General features: G+C 43.6%; 1 protein-coding gene across 2 annotated transcripts in view; it reads left to right on the forward strand.

Annotated features, from left to right (window-relative positions):
* Positions 1-1,435: 1,435 nt before the first annotated feature.
* The window catches only part of adamts3 (ADAM metallopeptidase with thrombospondin type 1 motif, 3), a 47,438-nt gene continuing 30,764 nt past the window's right edge, over positions 1,436-18,109 (forward strand). For both annotated transcript variants that reach the window (XM_088376647.1, XM_088376648.1), the window contains exons 1-4: positions 1,436-1,739; positions 2,072-2,093; positions 3,821-4,245; positions 12,047-12,203. In XM_088376647.1, the coding sequence (XP_088232773.1) occupies positions 1,677-1,739; positions 2,072-2,093; positions 3,821-4,245; positions 12,047-12,203 (667 nt within the window). In that variant the 5' untranslated portion in view covers positions 1,436-1,676. The remainder of the gene's footprint in view (positions 1,740-2,071; positions 2,094-3,820; positions 4,246-12,046; positions 12,204-18,109) is intronic.

Genomic DNA, 18,109 nt, shown 5'->3' on the forward strand with positions numbered 1-18,109 from the left:
TAAAAACGTCACGGGTCATTGTGTTGGGACGAGAAAGAGTGAAAAGACGGCATTCCGGGTTGCACTCCCAACCCCATTTTTTACATGCAGGCGGGGGGTCAACGTCATCGCCAACATGCTCATGAGTCGTTCGCTAACTTCACCTACCCGTTACTTTCTATGTTCCTCTGTTGAAAAGCCATGCAAAAGATACTTATAAATAATTAGATCAGCAAATCAATAAATAAAGTGAAGCGCCATTTTGACGCTAGATTTTCAAAGAGGAACCAGGCCAGCCCGCAAATAGCAAAACTCCACGTGGGGGTCCCACTGTACCCATTTTACCCCTTCCGAAATAGCCAGACGAAGATTTGACGTGATCAAAGAAAATGGCGTCAATTTGCAATCTCGAGGCCACATTCATCTTCTGAATGCTGCTGCGCCTGTGAACAGAGCCAAAGCTCAGATGTGGAAAAATGACAGTGACAAAGAGGACTGTCACACGCCGTCTGCAAATGAGATGGCAAGTGATTGGTGGGTCGTGTCACCTCATGTCACACGTTGCCTCGCTATGATGGCTGCCATGGAAATGTTCACAAGTTGGACTCTGGATGGTTTTCAGCCACTGCTTGATTCTGTTGTTCAAGGTAGCGCTTGTCAAGATATGATGCGGGCATTCCGCAAGGGAGTTAGGGTTAGGGTTAGGGTTAGTTGTATGATGCCAGATGTCATGAATTCAGCATTTTACCATGCTCTGTTCATTTCTTTTTTATGTTTGTAATAAGACTTATCTAACTTTTTCCTCTGCAGCTAAACAAAATAGTCCAATCGTATTTTTGCAAAAAATGCGGACGTGTCATGTTTTTGAAAAATCAAAACATGTAAAAATTACTTTAAAAATAAGACCCCAAAATAAGATTTTTTTTTTTTAAAATGTTGAATATTTTACAATGAACATCTACGTATACAAAAAATTAAAGGGGAGGCCAAGTTGAAAACTTGTGGAATGTGAGGTAAGCAGCAAAATCCAACCATTCGAGGGCAGCCATTTTGCCAATTGCTGTCGACTGAAAATGACGTCACAGTTGCTCAGAGCCCCCCCCCCCCAAACCGACCAACACCTCACCTGGTTCCCGCCATCATTTACGTCATCCAACCCTGTTCTTGTTCTAAGGGAGTGTGGACACTTCTTCAACCATACTCTTTACATTTACTTTTATTCCCCTCTTGATAAGATTGAACAAAAAAGTTTTACATCTTAGAGGTCAAAAAAGTTTTTATATAAGTCACTCTCCTATTTTACATCCTTTTTTAATCACCGTTTGAAGTGGGGGTGTAGACTTTTGATATCTGTCGTACGAGAGTATGCGTGGGACGTTTTTTGAGGGGGGGGGGGGGTCGATGGTGACGTCACACAGGGCCGGACTTATTTGGTTTATTAGGCGGAAGCTTGAGGAGGCAGGCAGGCAGGCAGGTCGCGCAGCTGTGCAGCGGCCGAGACGCGAGCGGCGGTGGACCCACGCAAACTTTGGAGTGACAGTGACCCCCAAAAAGTCACGCAACTAGCCTCACTTGCACTCCTTGCGTTATTTCAAAGAAACAAACAAAAACAAGACAGAGGCAACATTTTGCCGCACACTCCATCTCTTTTTTTGGATCAACTTTATTTCTTATTGATTTCCTTGACAAGACTCGTGATGGCCGCGTTGTCACTCGCCTCGTTGGTGCTACTGGGATTTATCGCGACTTCAGCCGCCAAGGTAAAAACTTTGTTGGTCACATGTCTGCTTTTTTTAACGTTAAAGGTCAAAACAGAAGAGGGACTGACTGTAAGGAGGCTGTGTGTGTGTGTGTGTGGGGGGGGGGGGGGGGGGGGGGGGTTGCGTGCACGTTTGACTCCCTTAAATGCGCGCACTGTGTGAGATGTTGACACACTCCACACATGCACGCCACACACACTTTATACTGTTACATAACGTTTTCAAGAAGCTTTTTTTTGGGGTTAATTTGATTTTAGATGACACGTGCCATGTACTCTTGTTTGCGTGAATATTTTATTTCATTGCAATAATTTCCTCCCTTTGTCTTGCAGGCTGGTGAAGGTGATCGAGAAGGTGAGTTTCAATGAAAAAGTGGGAGGGGGGGTTAAGGGTTAGGGTTCGCTTCATGTCGACTCATATAGGCTCACAGAAATCACGAATTTTTCAAGATATGGTTTTTGCAGTTGATTTACTGTCAAACTAAAACTTGACGGAATTACACTGTGTTTTGGAAAAGAACCAAATAACTGCCTTAGAAAGTTAATTTAGCTTAATGCTAACCACAGTGCAAAAATCAAAAGCAAAAATGTCACCAAAGTATATTCTTCTTAAATCTTAAGAATTTTTTGCTCAGTTTCTCTTCAATCCTGCTTTTTATGTTTATTATATGACGTACAGATTCGGGCATGATTATTGATGTATGTCATTTTGTTAATTTGGAATCCTTACATCCCACATACACACGCATGTAGATGCACACAAGCTTCTAGTCTACCAGGGCTTTGCTTGACAGAACCCGTTAAGACAGGAAGTGCAAATTCCACCTCTGGATCCCTCCACATCTGTTCTCCATCGGGAAGTTAAGCAAGGAGTTGAGTCTCGACATGGTCCACGTCGTACCCCCTTATCCCCTCCCAAACCCTCTTACGCGAACACTTGACCTCTCTTTGCTCACTTCCTGTTTCGCAAGTTGAAAAAGCCCGTTTACTCCCACCGAAGGTTTTCCGGGGACTCGTACGCACGTAATTGCCGGTGTGTTGTGTTCAAGGACTGCTTGGGGGAAAAAGGAATTGTGTATTTTGCGGGAGTGAAAACACACAAACAAAAAATCATGGCATAAAAATGGGGAAAAAATTCCATCATTTTCACACACCTTTTGTCCAGTTCGTCCATTTTTTTTGGGGGGGGGGGGATTTTCAACCAGCTGAAAGCACATCTGAGTTAAACGGGTTAAAAAAAACAAAAAAACAAGTGTGTCTGATGACAGAGTACTTGGTCTTGGCCTCATAAAAGATCTTTTATGTTTTCAAAGCAGATGTGTTAGCATCACTTTTCATTTTGGCAGACGTTACTGGTTATTGTCACTAACACAAAACTTTCATCTGTCTTACACCCCCCCCAAAGAATCTTTGTTTTCGTGTTTTTCTCTGGACGTGTAATTTTACCTTCAGCAAAGACACCTGTTTGAATGGCCAAACTTTTTGCGTAATTACAAGGTCTCCGTATGCGCTTTAGCTTTTTTCTTTCCGACCCACCAATCTACACATTTTTCAATGTAGGAGATGCGTCATCCATGTTACCTGAGTTAAATTTCACAGTAATTGGACACAAGAAGTTAAAGCTCAACGGAACCCTGGAAATAGCCAAAACCGATCCTAAAATCCTGTTTGTTTGTTTTTTCTTCCCTGACCTGATTTCCATCCAAATGTCTTACATTTCATTTCATCTTGCTAAGTAACACTGGCTTTGGGTCTGAATTAAAAAACAACACTAATGGGGCCTGAATTAAAAAACAACACTAATGTGGCCAAAGCAAAGTGTTTTTAGTTCCATTCTAAACCGCTCAAGTGTAATCTTCTGCAGTGCTTCCCGGTGCGCTCAAATAAATACGAGATCACCTATAACAAACGACATGAATGCAATCCGAGCCCACCGACTGTCGCCCGACCAACGATCAAGAATCGAATCCCTGCCAAACCGCCTTGAACTGTAATCCGACGTAGTACCCGGATTTCCCTGACGGAACCCGCTGGTATGGTCTGGTTCTTTTTGATGTACAGGTCCGCTGATTTGTGTTGCAGATCATCTGAAGCGCCGTCTGAAGGAATACGGCTTGGTCACTCCATTCAGCACCGATGCCCACGGACGCTTCCTGTCCCACCTGCTGTCGGCCACCCACAAGCAACGGGTCAGGAGGGAGGCGTCCACCACACCGCCCCCGACGCTCCCACCCACCCCATCGGATCGGCTCTTCTTCAACATCAGCGCCTTTGGCAAGGAGTTCCACCTGCGACTGCGGCCCAACAACCGGCTGGTTGCACCGGGCGCCACGGTGGAATGGCACGACGACGAAAGCTTTGGGACCGCAGGCGGAGCCTTCACCAACCAGACGGCGTCCAACAACGGGACGACGAGGATAAGCTTGCTTAAGACAGACTGCACCTTCGTGGGCGACATCACTGACGTCGCCGGGGCCTCGGTTGCCATTAACAACTGCGACGGTCTGGTAAGTGTGCTGTTCAATGACCTTATCAACGGGCCCGTTTTGGGGCGTCCGGAACTCGGGACTTTTCTTTACGTCAGCATTTTTACAGCGCATTGTTCTCAAGAGGCTGTTTATGCCGACGTTTGTTACGCTTGAGTGGCCGTTAATCGGCGAAGGCCTCCCCGACTCCCTCGAAACGACCCCTTCCCAACATAAAACAGGAGTGGTCTTTTGTGCGGCCCGGGCCAACCGGACCTCCCCGTCAACCCTCGTAAAACACTCGAGCGGTATTTAGAGAATGAATCACCCACGCCCGGGATTCCATTTTGGGATTCCGAGGTGTTAAAAAAAAATGAATGCTTAACATTAGGGATGGTAAGGGAACGCCACCCCCCCCCCCCCTCGAGAAAAAAACACTTAGGTTTGCCTTGGCGATAGTCCAAGAACGTCCAAGAATGTATTTTGTTTTGTGTAAAGAGGGACTGAAAATCAAATCAAATTAGTAATATACAACTGTTAAAATATTTTCTTTTGATGAAAGTGCAACATCAACTGTATTGCCGATAGCGTCGTCGTCTTTTTCGAGACGTTGACCATCGCTTAGCAAAATGCAACGTCAAGAGTTTGTCTTCTTTTTTTTTTTTTTAAGAAAGTGCTCTGTCAATAGTTTTGTCTTGCTTTGAGCAAAGTTTGTCTTCTTTTCAAGAAAGGTTATTAGGTCTTATCTTTCCCTCGCCGGATCCAAACCAGGGAAACTGGGTGGCTGTTCTTTATGTTGGACATACGCCAATAACACATCGCTAACTGTGATAGCGGCTAGCCAGGGGCTAAGCTGCTCTGTATTTGTTGATGGGACAAATATGAATTCGTGCTGTACTTGTTGATTATTCAAGGAAAGCAAAACATAGCTTATCTTTACGTTATTCAGAAACCGTGTGAGGCTATTACGCTAGCAATGAGCATCCAGGCTACAAGCGTTGTCACATTTGTGTTATCGTTCGTTCTCCTAAAGCTGAGGCTTGAGTGATAAGAAGCAACGGCGGTCAAATGAAAATATTTTGCATCGTTAGGCAAATTTTGAAGTTGGACGACCGGTCGAGCGGAAGGGACCGCTGCTGCAGATTTATGCTCTCCATAAAGAAAACAGAGTAAACGGAATTCCTTCTCAGTCTCGTTAATGCAGGCGGCTTAACGCAGAGGCAGCTGGACAAAACTAGACCAAATGCTGTCAAAAAAGTTTTGGAAGAAGAAGCAAACGTCATCAGAAACTTTTGTATATCTAGAGTTACCGTTGATATAATCTGTGATAAAATATCGTTGATATAATACAGAATACACTTATATAATATTATGATATATCTAAATATCCTTCAGAAAAAACGGTGAGCCGTGATTGGTTGGAACCTGGCAACTGTGATGTCATTTTCAGTCGACAACAAGTGGCAAAATGGCCGCTCCCTTGAGATGGCTAAAAACAGGCGGATTTTATTACCTGTTTAATTCAGATTCCACAAACAAAACTACCGTTTCGACGAGTTGGGCCGCACACGACGTCTTGCTACAAAGAAAATTTGAGGTGATTTGAATTTTGATGAAATATTGATATTTACGGAGCCCATTGAAAGCAGCTCGTTGTGCACGTGGAGCTCTGTGCCTTTTGTGTTTTTCACCAACCACCCCCTCCAAGCACTTAGTCTGCCTCCTCAAGCACTCCCGGCAGTGATGGTCCCTTACAAAGGTGTCCTTTATGGTCTTCAAATCACGACGTATAGTAAGGCCTGCTGGCGTGGGAGTGTGACAGAGACGAGGGTGTGGGAGGAGATTTTTGCGGATTCTTGCTCTGGAAAACTGAAAGCGGCAGCAATGTTTGGGTTTGTTTGTAGGAAAATATGCATCAGGTGCCGACAAAGCGTCTATATTTCACTGGACAGTGGCGCATTGACTGCAGAAGTTTATTTCTTCTGCGACCAAGCTTGTAACTCGGTTTACCACTTCCAATTTAATTCAATTTACGAATATATCAAATTGATTCTCCCCCAATTGGAATGAATTAGAATTCCATCCATTATGAAGAATAATAAATAGAGACTATGCTATTGTGTAGAAATATACAATATTTGTTTTAATGGCTCACTTTTGACATTTACAATGCTAACCTAAAGGCAACTCCAAAGATTTTTTTTTTTTTGCCTCCAGCTCAACTCCGGCAACAGAAAGCTCGTAAATTGACAAAGTTCACAAGCACTCAGTCAAGGTGCCACTGTGCTGTATATAGCATTTTGAATTGATGCTCCCATTCCACTTATCTACCATGTGAGGATGTTTGTCAAGCAAGCAGGAAAGACGAAGGCGCCGTTCCAAACGAGAGCATGACTGAAAATAGAAAATGAGCCTCTTCCTGCCTTTTTAAAGCAGCCGTGAAATTGGCCCTCGACCTTCCCTGTTGGTCCCCAGCGTCGAAACCTTGTTCAGGCCCATTAGCCGTGTTTGCCGTTTTAGTCAATTGGATGCCCTTTTTTTTTAAATTATTATTTTGCACGCATTTTCGCCTCCTGGCGTTTGTGTCAAAGCAGCTGTTAACATGTCAATTAAATGATTTGAACCTCGCATTTGTGTTCGTATTTCGGATTCACATTTGCGTGGACCGCAATGAGGACATCCGGCACACTACAGATACTAAAAAAAAAAAAAAAAAAAAAAAAGATGGAAGGATGATAATAAGCCTGCAAACTTTGCATCCAGTCTTGCTGTCGCCGAGATGTGAAAGTAACCAATTACAACATTTGTGTCAAACGAGAAAAGGCTTGCTTGTGTTTTGGGGCTGCTTTGCTCCTCCTGGCATGGGGGGGGGGGTTCCTTGAATCTGTGCAGTGTAGACGGAAACCTTAAAGGCATTTGGATTTGTGATGCCATATTAGTGTGTCTACTATGAAATGCGGAGGAGGTTTGGCTATGTTGGGGCTGCTTTGCTACATCCAGCGTCATGAAAGTGTGCATTACAGACGATGGAGCAAAATGTGGGTGCGGGTATCAGAAAGCAATTTTCTTTGAAGCAGGCTGAAGGAAACAGTTAATCAGTGGCTTGGTGGGAGTGTGTGTGTGTGTGTGTGTGTGAGGGGGCGAGGGGGTCCACACAGGATGTGAGAGTTGTGCTTCTCATATGATGTTGTGGCAGTTAGCTGTCCCGAGGTCATTTGCTTGCGCTGCACTTCATCACGCTGAGAGCCGTGACACATGTGGAGTCCCGCCCCGCCCACCACCACCACATGCATCATTAAAATGCATGCATGCTAACCCTAACCCTAACCCAATTAAATGATGGAGTTTATTTATTAGACTGCTCATGAATGATTCAAAATGGAGGGAAAATGTGGCGGAATAATTCTAATGATTGACTTTATTGGTGAATCGTTGAAATTTGAACTTGCGATTATTTGACGTTTAAAAAAGGTAAGAACTGGAGAGCTTTGCTGCCACCTTGTGGCAATGTACTGCTAAAGAAGTAACTGTTGAAGTGAGTTGAGGAGCTTGGTTTAGGCAAAAGCAGTGCTTTGCCGTCATCTTGTGACATTTCTTCGCTGAGGAAATGAATCGAGGATCATTTGGAGAAATGCGGCATCTTTGGCAATTATAAACACGTTTGTGAGATTTGTCACTTCATCGGATTTTTGCTTTTTGCGGTAAAGCTCGGTCTGTTCCCATCCCACTTGAAACGTGGCCTCAAACTTGAAGTGAACCAATTAAAGTCATGCCTTTATGTATTCCGCCCAAAATTGTTTATTAGGAGCTCGGCGTGATGCGGCTCGAGTGTCAAAGCGCCGATGAAGCGTTTGGCGGAAACGTGCCTGCCGCTCTTTGATGCTCCGCGCCCGCCTTGTGCAAGGCCAACATTTGTTAGCGTGCGATTTACGAAAACTTAATTATAGCCAGCGGTCTTGTGAAGCGCACACTTCCTGTGTTTGCTACCTCTGACGTGTGTTATGTGTGTGTGTTTAATGTGTGTGTGTTGGCTGTGAACTGCCTGAATGTGATGCAACATATTGCCGAGCTGTGTTTTGAAATTTCTGACTTTGATGCAGGCGGCTACAATTACGGCCCAAACGATCATCAATAATGGCAATTATTATCCACAACGATTTATTCGCACCCCACTTGAAGACTCATCGGTAGATGTGGACGACCTCGGAAAGAAAAAGCAAAAACACCTGTTGTGAGTTTCCGTGTGGCGTTCGTTACAAAAAAAAAAAAAATGGCAGGCACTTTCTTGCGCTTGTAATGACAGTCATGGGTAAGGTTGAAGCACAACTGCGCTTTTTCATGGCTGACATTCTAAACAGTCATCACCGTTGGGCACAGGTGAAATTTTGCACTCGCACCATACTTAAATTTTTGTGTCATAAAAGACTGCTGAAATTAAAAGCATGGAATCAATGCCTGTTTTCAAGTAAAAGCAAAAAAAAAAACCTCCAAAATGTAGTATGGAAGTAAAAATGAACATTTACTGATATGAATGGAAAAATATGTGTTGATTTTAAAAACTTAAATTCCACTTTCCTTAAATGGCATCACACCACATGCATAGATGGATTTTTTTTTTTATAGGAGGGATGCACACCCCTAATATATATAGATATATAGAGAGATAGATTAGTACAGTGACAACGTAAATGTTTGCTACTTCCCAAAATTGCTGCTGCAAGGGGGTGGGGGGGGTCACGTTTTTCCATCTTCTTCCTTCTTCTTGTGTGGGTCACATGGCCCAAGAAGGCTGCACATGGCTGGAAAGAGAGCAAGAGGAAAAAAAATGATAAGAGCAAACAAGTCAGGAATGCAGCTGACCTCCATGTCTTCAAGTGGGCGGAACGCTTGGTCGTTCCCATCCTCCTCAAAGTTCACGTCTGCGGCCGGCTGGCCTCCCTCCCCGTGTAAACGACACATACACGCTTCCTGACTTTTCTTGTCACCAAATTGAGTCTTCCCATTCTGCGATTTAAAATCGGGTTTTTTCTATTAGTTCCGAATTTACAGTGATCACTGTGATCAAAGCATTTGATCTACTGTGGTTCAAATTCTCGACATTTGTCCCCAAAAATTTTCAGTAGGTGACCCAAAAAATTCTTTTTTTTTTTTTTTTTAAATGAGCCCTACTTGAAAATCAAGCTGCCACTGTATCGCGTAAATGGAATCACGGGTAAGACACCGGCAGGTGTTTGCACCATTTGTTGGGCAGGGAAAAAAAAAAATGGCCGGGGGGGGGGATCAAGACTGCTGTGTTCCATCACTTTAATACCCCGGCTTCAGCCCGGGCCAAGCAGACAGCGCTGCCCTGCCAAGAATAACATGTGGCATTGAGCTGAAGGGCTCCAGTTGGTCAGAAACGGCCCCTTTCAGTGCGAAAACCTCTTAGAGGGCTCGCTATGAGGCGGGACAGTGGCACCTTTCACCCGCCATGTTGTTCAAAGGTGTGTTTGCTTTGCAGAAATGCGAGCAAACCTTCGTCATCATTAGCTGCCATTTTCATCCGCCGCCTTGAAAGCGCCACGCATCTCCATTTCTTGTCGGAAAGCAAAATCTTGGTCGAGTGCCTTTCTGAAAATACGCAAGGAAAACAAACAGAAAGAGCAAATCGTCACGTTTAGAACCTAAATGCACCACCGGATAAATGTATTTAAGACCCATCCGGGAGTTACAAAATGAGGTTAGCGTTATTTGCTAGCCGACGGCTGGCTAGCTGAAATTATTGATGAAAGGAATGAGTAGATGGTATCTCATCTTCCAATTTGCCAATTTACAAAATATTTTTGACTCTCCCATACTGAAACCTCGACGTATTAGTGAAAATGTAAACATTAGCGCTACTTGTTAGCCGACGACTGGCGGCCAGCCGTATGCTTTGCTTTAAACATTTAACGTGACATTCATGGTTGATTCTTGTTTATTTGTGTGACAGTTTACGGTAAAAAAAATATTATGCAAATGCCCCTCTGGATTATCATCATAAAAACGACTCAAGATTAAAAAAGTTAAAGATCATTCGCAAACTCGGCGCATAACATCTCAAAGTTAAAGCCGCTTTATTTTGTTTACACTTTTTAAGCTGATTTAAATCTGCCAATGCAGGAAAGTATAGATTATAACAATATGTTTGGCAGCAAAAATGCTGCTTGCTCATCAATGAATCTATTTCTGCTAATGGTAAAATATTTTTACATAATTACCCAGCCTGACTTTTTGTGTGGTTGTTGTTGAACATTCAATGGCTGGCTTTTTGCTTTTTTTCGAAGGTTAATGTCTGGGTACTGGACGCCGGTTACTTTGGCGGAGTCTGATTAAAGCTACTCTTTGGGTGAAAATGGACTTCTATGGCGCAGCAAACAAATGTTTCAAGGACCCTAATTGGAATTTTTGACAGTCGAGTGACCATGCAGTACCATTTGTTTGACTAAATCCAATCTTCTTCTGGAAAAGCCAAGGCTAGTTCGACTATTTCACCAGTTTAACTCGATACTTTACTCGGTTGATTGGTTGCAACAATTGGACGGCAGCTAGCTGAAAAGCTAACGTCTCCCTCTTCACTCTGGCCTCCTTGTCCAACGGAGTGAGCCTATCAAAGACGTTGGGTCACAACGAGGTTGTCAACGTCTTTATAAGCCATATACCAGAGAGACGTTTGGCACTCGCTATATGTGCTCCGACATTCCTTCGCTAAGTTGGGGAATGCAAACGTGTGAAAGGGGCAAACGGGAGCCGTGGCTGGCAAAGACCTTGAAGCCACATTAACGACCTTTTAAACCGCTCGCTCCAGGCTGCTAACTCCCAGGGGAAATATCCCACTCTTTGCCCACTAAATGCTCCATTATGTGCAGGAGCAGCAGCAGCAGCCGATGTTTGCCACCGGGCGCTCACTGAGCCTATGTGAACTGAGCTTTTTCTTTTTTTTTTTTTTTTAAAACACCCTATCAAGTGCCCTATAGTCAATGCACTCCAATGAATCACCACTAGGGGGTAGGATAACATATCAATATCTCCATGAATGGGGTGGTTCCTTGTGTAACACTACCTGAACGCTAACAAGAGGGAAACTAAGTGCTTGAGCTAACAATTAGCATCTATGTGGCGGGGTTGTTACACTGCATGCAACAGTACATGTGGACAGACTCTACAACATACATTCTTTATCCTCTGTGAAGACCGACTAATATTACGGCCGTACTGAGAAACTGAGAGAGGAGCTGGCTGTCTTCTACTGCCCCTTGTTGCCCGAACAGCAGAATGAGCTGCACCAGTGAATTTCATTCTTGTTACTTGTAAATGGTTGTCATGACTGTATGTTTAGAATACAAGTAAAAGAGTAAAAAGTTGTTTTTGTGTGAATTTATACATTAGATTTTTTATTTTACTTCTTTGGCGAGGGACTGTTACATTACTCATTGGTAAATTTAATTTCGCAGATCTTATTTGTATTTATTCGTTTTCAGTTTTTGACAGTTTCAACACTTGTTTTATTTCTATGATGATGAAGTTACATTTTGTCATTTTTCAATTTTGTTTCATTTTTATTATATTTTTGTGGCGATAGACAGTTGAGCCATTTTCTACTTTTTAATTTATTTCTGCGATGGATCGCAAGCGATTTTCCCTTTTTTAGTTTTTTATCCATGATGAATGACCGCTGACCTCTTGAGAGTGAGAATATTCTCCTGTAATAATAAAAACAGCGGCGACCATTTTTTTTCCTCGTATTTTCTTTTTTTATTTTGTGATGAGGGACACAATGAGACATCTTCTTAGTTGCCTGAGTCCTGATCTTTGCACGTTGCAGGCCGGCATGATCCGGACGGATGCGGACGAGTATTTCATTGAACCTCTGGAGAGGGGCACCCAGGAACTGGAGGACCAGGGCAGAGTCCACGTGGTGTACCGCAGGTCGGCCGTGCTGCAGGGCCCATCCGACATCTCGGTGGACTACCACAAGCCAGGTAAGATGCCAAATGTTTTTTTTGCTTTATGACGGCGTGGAATTAATTTGGGTTTCTGTGCATCGCCACCTACTGGATTGGAGGTGTAGTGCAGTTATTGTCATAAACGGAGTTGAAAATGACATGAGAAATTGTGTATCACGTTGTCGCTTGAGTGCACTCCCATTTCGATGTAAAGGTGTTAAATTCCAGCTTGTCGCTCAAGTTTCCAGGCAGACGCATCAGATATGACACACTGATTTCAATCCAATCCTGACACGCATCGTGGAGATCGCGGCAATTTTTTTAGTGCGTTTCCTTGGGAATCATTCAAACAGGATTTTTCACACAAAGCTAGGCTGACGCTCGTTATCACACTGGCCATCCACGTTTATGGAAATGTCGCATTGCGGAACTCATCCGGTGCTTTATCATTTAATCCTCTTAGATTATATCGCAGCACATCAGGTATTTGAATTTCAGTGCCAGTCATGATAACTGGTATGGCATTAAAATGGTACATTAGAGATGTACAATCTAATATTAGCTCTTTTAAAAAAAAAAAAAATTCTTTGGTGACCAAAATGACTGGGTAGACAAAGCCTTATGGAATCAGCCTTATTTTTTTCCATGTTCATCCTATGGCATTAAATGTACAAGAATTGGAAGAAACATAATTGTCCCAGATTTTTTTTCACTATCTCTGAGTCACAGTCACACGTTGCCTTGACATTCAGATGATTTCATGCCATGGGACCAAATAATTCTCCCACCTGAAAGAAAAAAAAAAAAAACTCTTGTGCAGTGGTGACCTTTTGTATCGACCGTTCACGCTTCTGACGTTATGGCGCCACTTGAGCAATTAATGTCAACGCTATTGAATAGAATAATCCACCGGAGCTGCATGTCGATTCTTTTAGGGTGGAAAAACAGCACAAGGTGTACTTACAAGTTCAAATACATTTCAATGGGATTTCAAAGTTCCTTTTCGACATTTAAATATTTAAAAAAGAAAGAGGTCATACGAGAGGTCGAACAAAATACGGTCTCCTATTTTTCACCTTTCACGTCTCCTCTCGACTGCTACGTTAGCATGAGGCGCTACGCCCCAGCCGACTTGGGAGTCTCCTTGCCGCGGAGGTCGTGTAGGCTGTGGGAATTCTGCTCTTCTCGGCTCTTCTCCCAACGTCCGCGTAACAAGAGTCGTATTTTTTTGCTTGGTTGTTCAGCTCGGAGCATTCTGCTGGCGCTCCTCGAAGCAAAACAGCCGCGCGGCATGTCGTGTTTGCCCGTAAAACAAACGCGCGCCGTGCCGTGCGCCAACCAAAGCAAACAGCACGCCGGCCCGGCGGATTACACGAGGTGAGGTGTTAATGGTCGGCCAGCACGTTGGTTCTTTATCGGGAACAGATGATACCGTTATGGTGGTGACTCACTTCCTGTTTTTCTTTTTCTTCATCGTACGGAGATGATCAAGGCACTTGCAGGATGACCTGACTGACCCTTTTGTTAGCCCGTGTGCTACATGTGATTGGATTTCATTCACGAAAAAATTCAAGTTGTATCGTATTCTTGTATTTTCATACTTGACCTCATTATTTTGACGATGAACTCACAAATGACATGACAGTAAACTTCATACTAGAAGACCACAATGAGTGAAAATCCAATATCCGGAACTAATAAAAAACAATTTTAATTTCATGTAACTTAACGATACATCGAGGTATGAAAGGTGAACTTCTCCGCAACAGCAAGCCTTGCGCATGACATAACGTCGCGACATTCCGCTTGCAAATCACGGAACCTTTCAAAGATTCCGCTGCTGGTTTATTAACCCCATGGAATCCTCTTGTCATTCTGTCTTTCCATCCGTCTGTCTGTCAGCAACGTTCCACCAAGCCAGATGAAAATCGTGCTTGGAAAGTTAGTGTGTGTTGACCCAGCACTTTGTGAAAGTACACACCCACGGGTGGATGTTTTATTAGCTACGCCCACATCATAGAATGAGATCCAGAGCACTGAGTTGAATCAGAAATTCCACCAAAGCCCATCTCGCACCACCTGCTAGACTGATGGTGATCTGAGTGTGGGGGCCAGTGCTATCGGAAATGGATAGATGAACGGATTGGGTTTTCGCTGGCGGAGGCAGCACTTCACCATCAAACAAGCTAACTGCGCGTTAAACAGGGTTGCAGGGTTGTTAGCCGTAGCCACTAAAAACTCACATTTACATGTTATGCCCCCTTTCAAAGTTCTAAATGTAGTCGGGAAGAACTTCTCGAGTGGCAAAGAAACCCGCCAGTCAGTTCATGTCACCTCCAAGCAGATGGTCCGTGGTTTTCCCGGCTGTCTGTAAGTTGGCAAAAAGGAATCTTTTTTGGGGGGGGGGGCTGTGAGAAGAAATGGTCAAAGTGGACCATGCGTCTCCCTTCATCACGCGCATTAAAAAGCTTTGCGAGGCAAATTCCTGGCAGCTGGTGTTAAGGTGAAATGTGCCCCAACTGCTTTGGTGTCTGCCTGGTGGAGATCCAAACGCAGGGAAACATTTCATCATCCGCTTCTACTGTGAATAACAATCAAGAGTCCTCATGACTGGAAAGTGGAGCTTCCACAGCATAGCAGGCTGCCTGCCTGCAAGTGACATCACCTTGAGATTTAGGGCAAGGTGTTTATATGATCAAGATGATGTACACACTCAAGCCTGCCATACCAAACGATTTTATTGTGGGGTACTGTATCATCGTCGTAGCATTTAGCACAAATGTTATTTACTTATAAAAGAAAATGAATCGGTCCTAAAATTGAGCCCTGTGGAACCCCCTTTTCAAAAGTGATGACATCACAGACAAATCATCCATCAATGGAGGTTGAATTGTAGTCAGAGCAGATGTGCGCCCCCACTCTACCTCCCAGAGATCCTCTTATCGGGCTCGGCAACCGCGGCCCTCCACCGTCTTGCAGGTCTTTGGATATTAGCTTCCATTTTCACACGTCGGTGGAAATATGAGCACGAGAAACCGAGCGTCTGGGGGGGGCGCCGAAGACCGTCGCGGTCCGGCGGCGTTCTGGAAGGCGCTCTGAGGCCGGCGGGCACAAAGAGAGTGGAGGCAACGGCGGCGGAGGGTTCTGGTTCCGAGCCAGGTGTCGTCACGCTCCAAAGAGAAAAGCGCTGATTTATATTTGTCGCATGGCTGTGCTAAGCTAAGAGCGGGGGTGGCCGCGGGCGGAGGAATTTGGTGAGATGGCAGGAGAGGAGCAAGGTTGGAGAATGGACGAAATGTCATGATGGATGCTAAGTAAGGCGCTTGTAAGATCACCAAATGTCGTACGTGAGAAGTAAACTCAGCTGTCGTGAAGAAAAAAAAAAAACACGTGAAATAATCACATTGGAAAAAAAACTTCTTGAAAATAAACTAAAATAAAGGTTATTGTTGCTAGAATTATAATTTCACTTAGTTATGTAAAAATAAAATGTATTTTTTGTTATCGCCCTATTTCGGTTCGTGTTTATTTTTACCAAATCAAATTTCAGAATTCCTAATCTTGAAAGCAGTCTCAGGATGTTTTGACAGAGTGAAGCTTTCTAGCTTTTTTTTTTTTTTTTTTTTAATCCATACCTTCTGTCATATCTTGAGTTGTTTAAGCGCAAAGATGTATTGCCGTGTCTCGGGAAAACCACTTTGGGAAGTAATTTACTGTCTGCCGCCTAACTTTATTTAATGAAACGCTCGCTCGCAATGCTTTGGCATCTGCTGATAACACCGACTGAATCCTACTTTGGTAATTCTCTCTCTGCTCAAGAAACCAGTCTTGCAAATACAGCCTTGGCCTTCTGTGTGAAATGAATGCGTATATGTACGAGGCATCTCCAAGCAATTTACCTTTATCAAGCTAAATGCATTAAAGGTTACTTGGTGTCACCTAGGATGGCTCCTCTAATGTATCGTAAACAGAAGCAATTTCAGATGGTTCAGATGTCAGTGGGAGGGAAAAACCCAAAAAAACCTGCATCCTTCCCGTGTGTGCGTGTTTGTGGTGCATATAATGCTTGAAACAAATTAATGCCGCAAAGCTTTCAAGCCGGAGTCGCTGCAGATAAAAAAGTGACGATAAGAACCTCTCCCTCTTTCATCTGCATCATTAGCGCCAACAAATACATACTCAAGTCAGGATATGAAATCTGTGCTTTTTGTCTCCTTTGTGAGTTTGATGAAGCAGCGCTGATTGTATCACGCTGACATGCCGTATCAGGTACTCTAATCTCAAGATGCGCTGTCATACATTGCAATGTGGTGCAATACATTGCGGTAGAAAATGATACAATAGTGCGACATACCTTATGGTATTATCGTACAATATGTTATCGTACGGATAATCCGATACCAATAAATTAGATTATCATAAAATACATATGTTTGATATAACGTGATCCAGCATATATAATTTAGGAAACGACACAATATAATCTGGTACGATAAATATGAAACGATGTGATAAAATTAATATCGTATGTTCTCATACGATCGTAACGATATATAGATACTTTATGGTACAATGCATGCTGATAAAATACAATATGGTACGGGACAATACGGTGCACATTATAGAACGTTTTAGTACGTGAAGATTTAGTACGAATCGATGAAATATCGTACGGTACGATACAATACAATGTGATTGCGATATGATACGATACTAATGACATCATGTCATGTGAAGGTTTTAATTACGGTAAATTACAGTATGAGATTCAATGATACGGAATGAAACGATTCAATACGCCGAAATTTATATACGCTAACGATTCGTGACGATATGTTACAATACTTGAAGCTACGTCACGATAGCGACAATACCGTACAATACTTGATGGTACATCGCAACGCGGTACAATTAGACGAGCTACAACATTAATTATGCTACATTTCCGTCGTCAGTAGCTGTAAATAAATAGAAGCGTGCGCCCGCAATCTATCTTTGTTTTTGTCATGAAGCAGACCTCGCTTCTAGAGATACTTTCCACGTTATGGTGCGTCTATCGGGTAAGTCGTACCTCTGAGCACTTTCCGTCGGAAACCTGGAGATAATTAGCGGGATGGAAAAGGCCTTGGCTGTCATCATCATCGTCATCATTCCACTCATTTCTCTTCACTCACATGGCGGCTCTGTCGTTGTCTTCCCCCCTTCTTTCTGGTGCCGCTTTGTCAGCCAAATATTTGAAATTCCTGCTGCTTGTTGCGGTTACTATAGAGCCGCTCTCATCGGTACACGTTCCGATCTCGATTGGGGAAAAACAAAGCCCTGCGGTGTTGTTTGTGTGACTTTTCATCGCTAATATGTGAAATTTTCCATCAGCCGATGGTGATTTGCAGCTTTTCCATCAGATGAGACAAGCAGGAACAGAGTCATCCTCGCTGGAGGAAATATGCTCCGTTTACAAGTATCCTCTGAGTTTTTTTTATTTTATTTTAAGGTCGTGACATTTGTGAATTTGATCCGTTGTGTTGCAGAAGGCCCCAGAGTGGAAAACAGTTTTCTGCTCGGCTTTTTTTATGCCCACGACATTGGGCTGTTTGTTTGAGAGAAACGGATGCGGGTCACTAAAGTGGATTGAACTCCCCGAAAAGGAAATACAGCCAGCGTTTTCTTCACCCCCTCCCAAAAAATGCAGTTCGCACCCCGGCCATGAATGAGGCCTAAGTTTGGCTGCGTGTTGCGTAGTCAAGCCACGGCAACAAGGCCCGGCGTTGTCCGGCGTCGCTGCTTCCAGCGGGCCCAAAACACTTGAGGCAACTTTTATGTCAATGAATCAAAAGAGCGACGCCAATAGCCTCCAGAAAACAGCAAGCTAGCTAAAACTGACAACGAGAAATCGGATGGACTAACCACCAGTCGATCGAAAGGGGTAGCTACGTCTTCCGGTT

Source organism: Syngnathus floridae, chromosome 5, assembly GCF_059516105.1.
Source record: "Syngnathus floridae isolate MCC-2025c chromosome 5, RoL_Sflo_1.0, whole genome shotgun sequence".
Lineage (NCBI taxonomy): Eukaryota > Metazoa > Chordata > Actinopteri > Syngnathiformes > Syngnathidae > Syngnathus > Syngnathus floridae.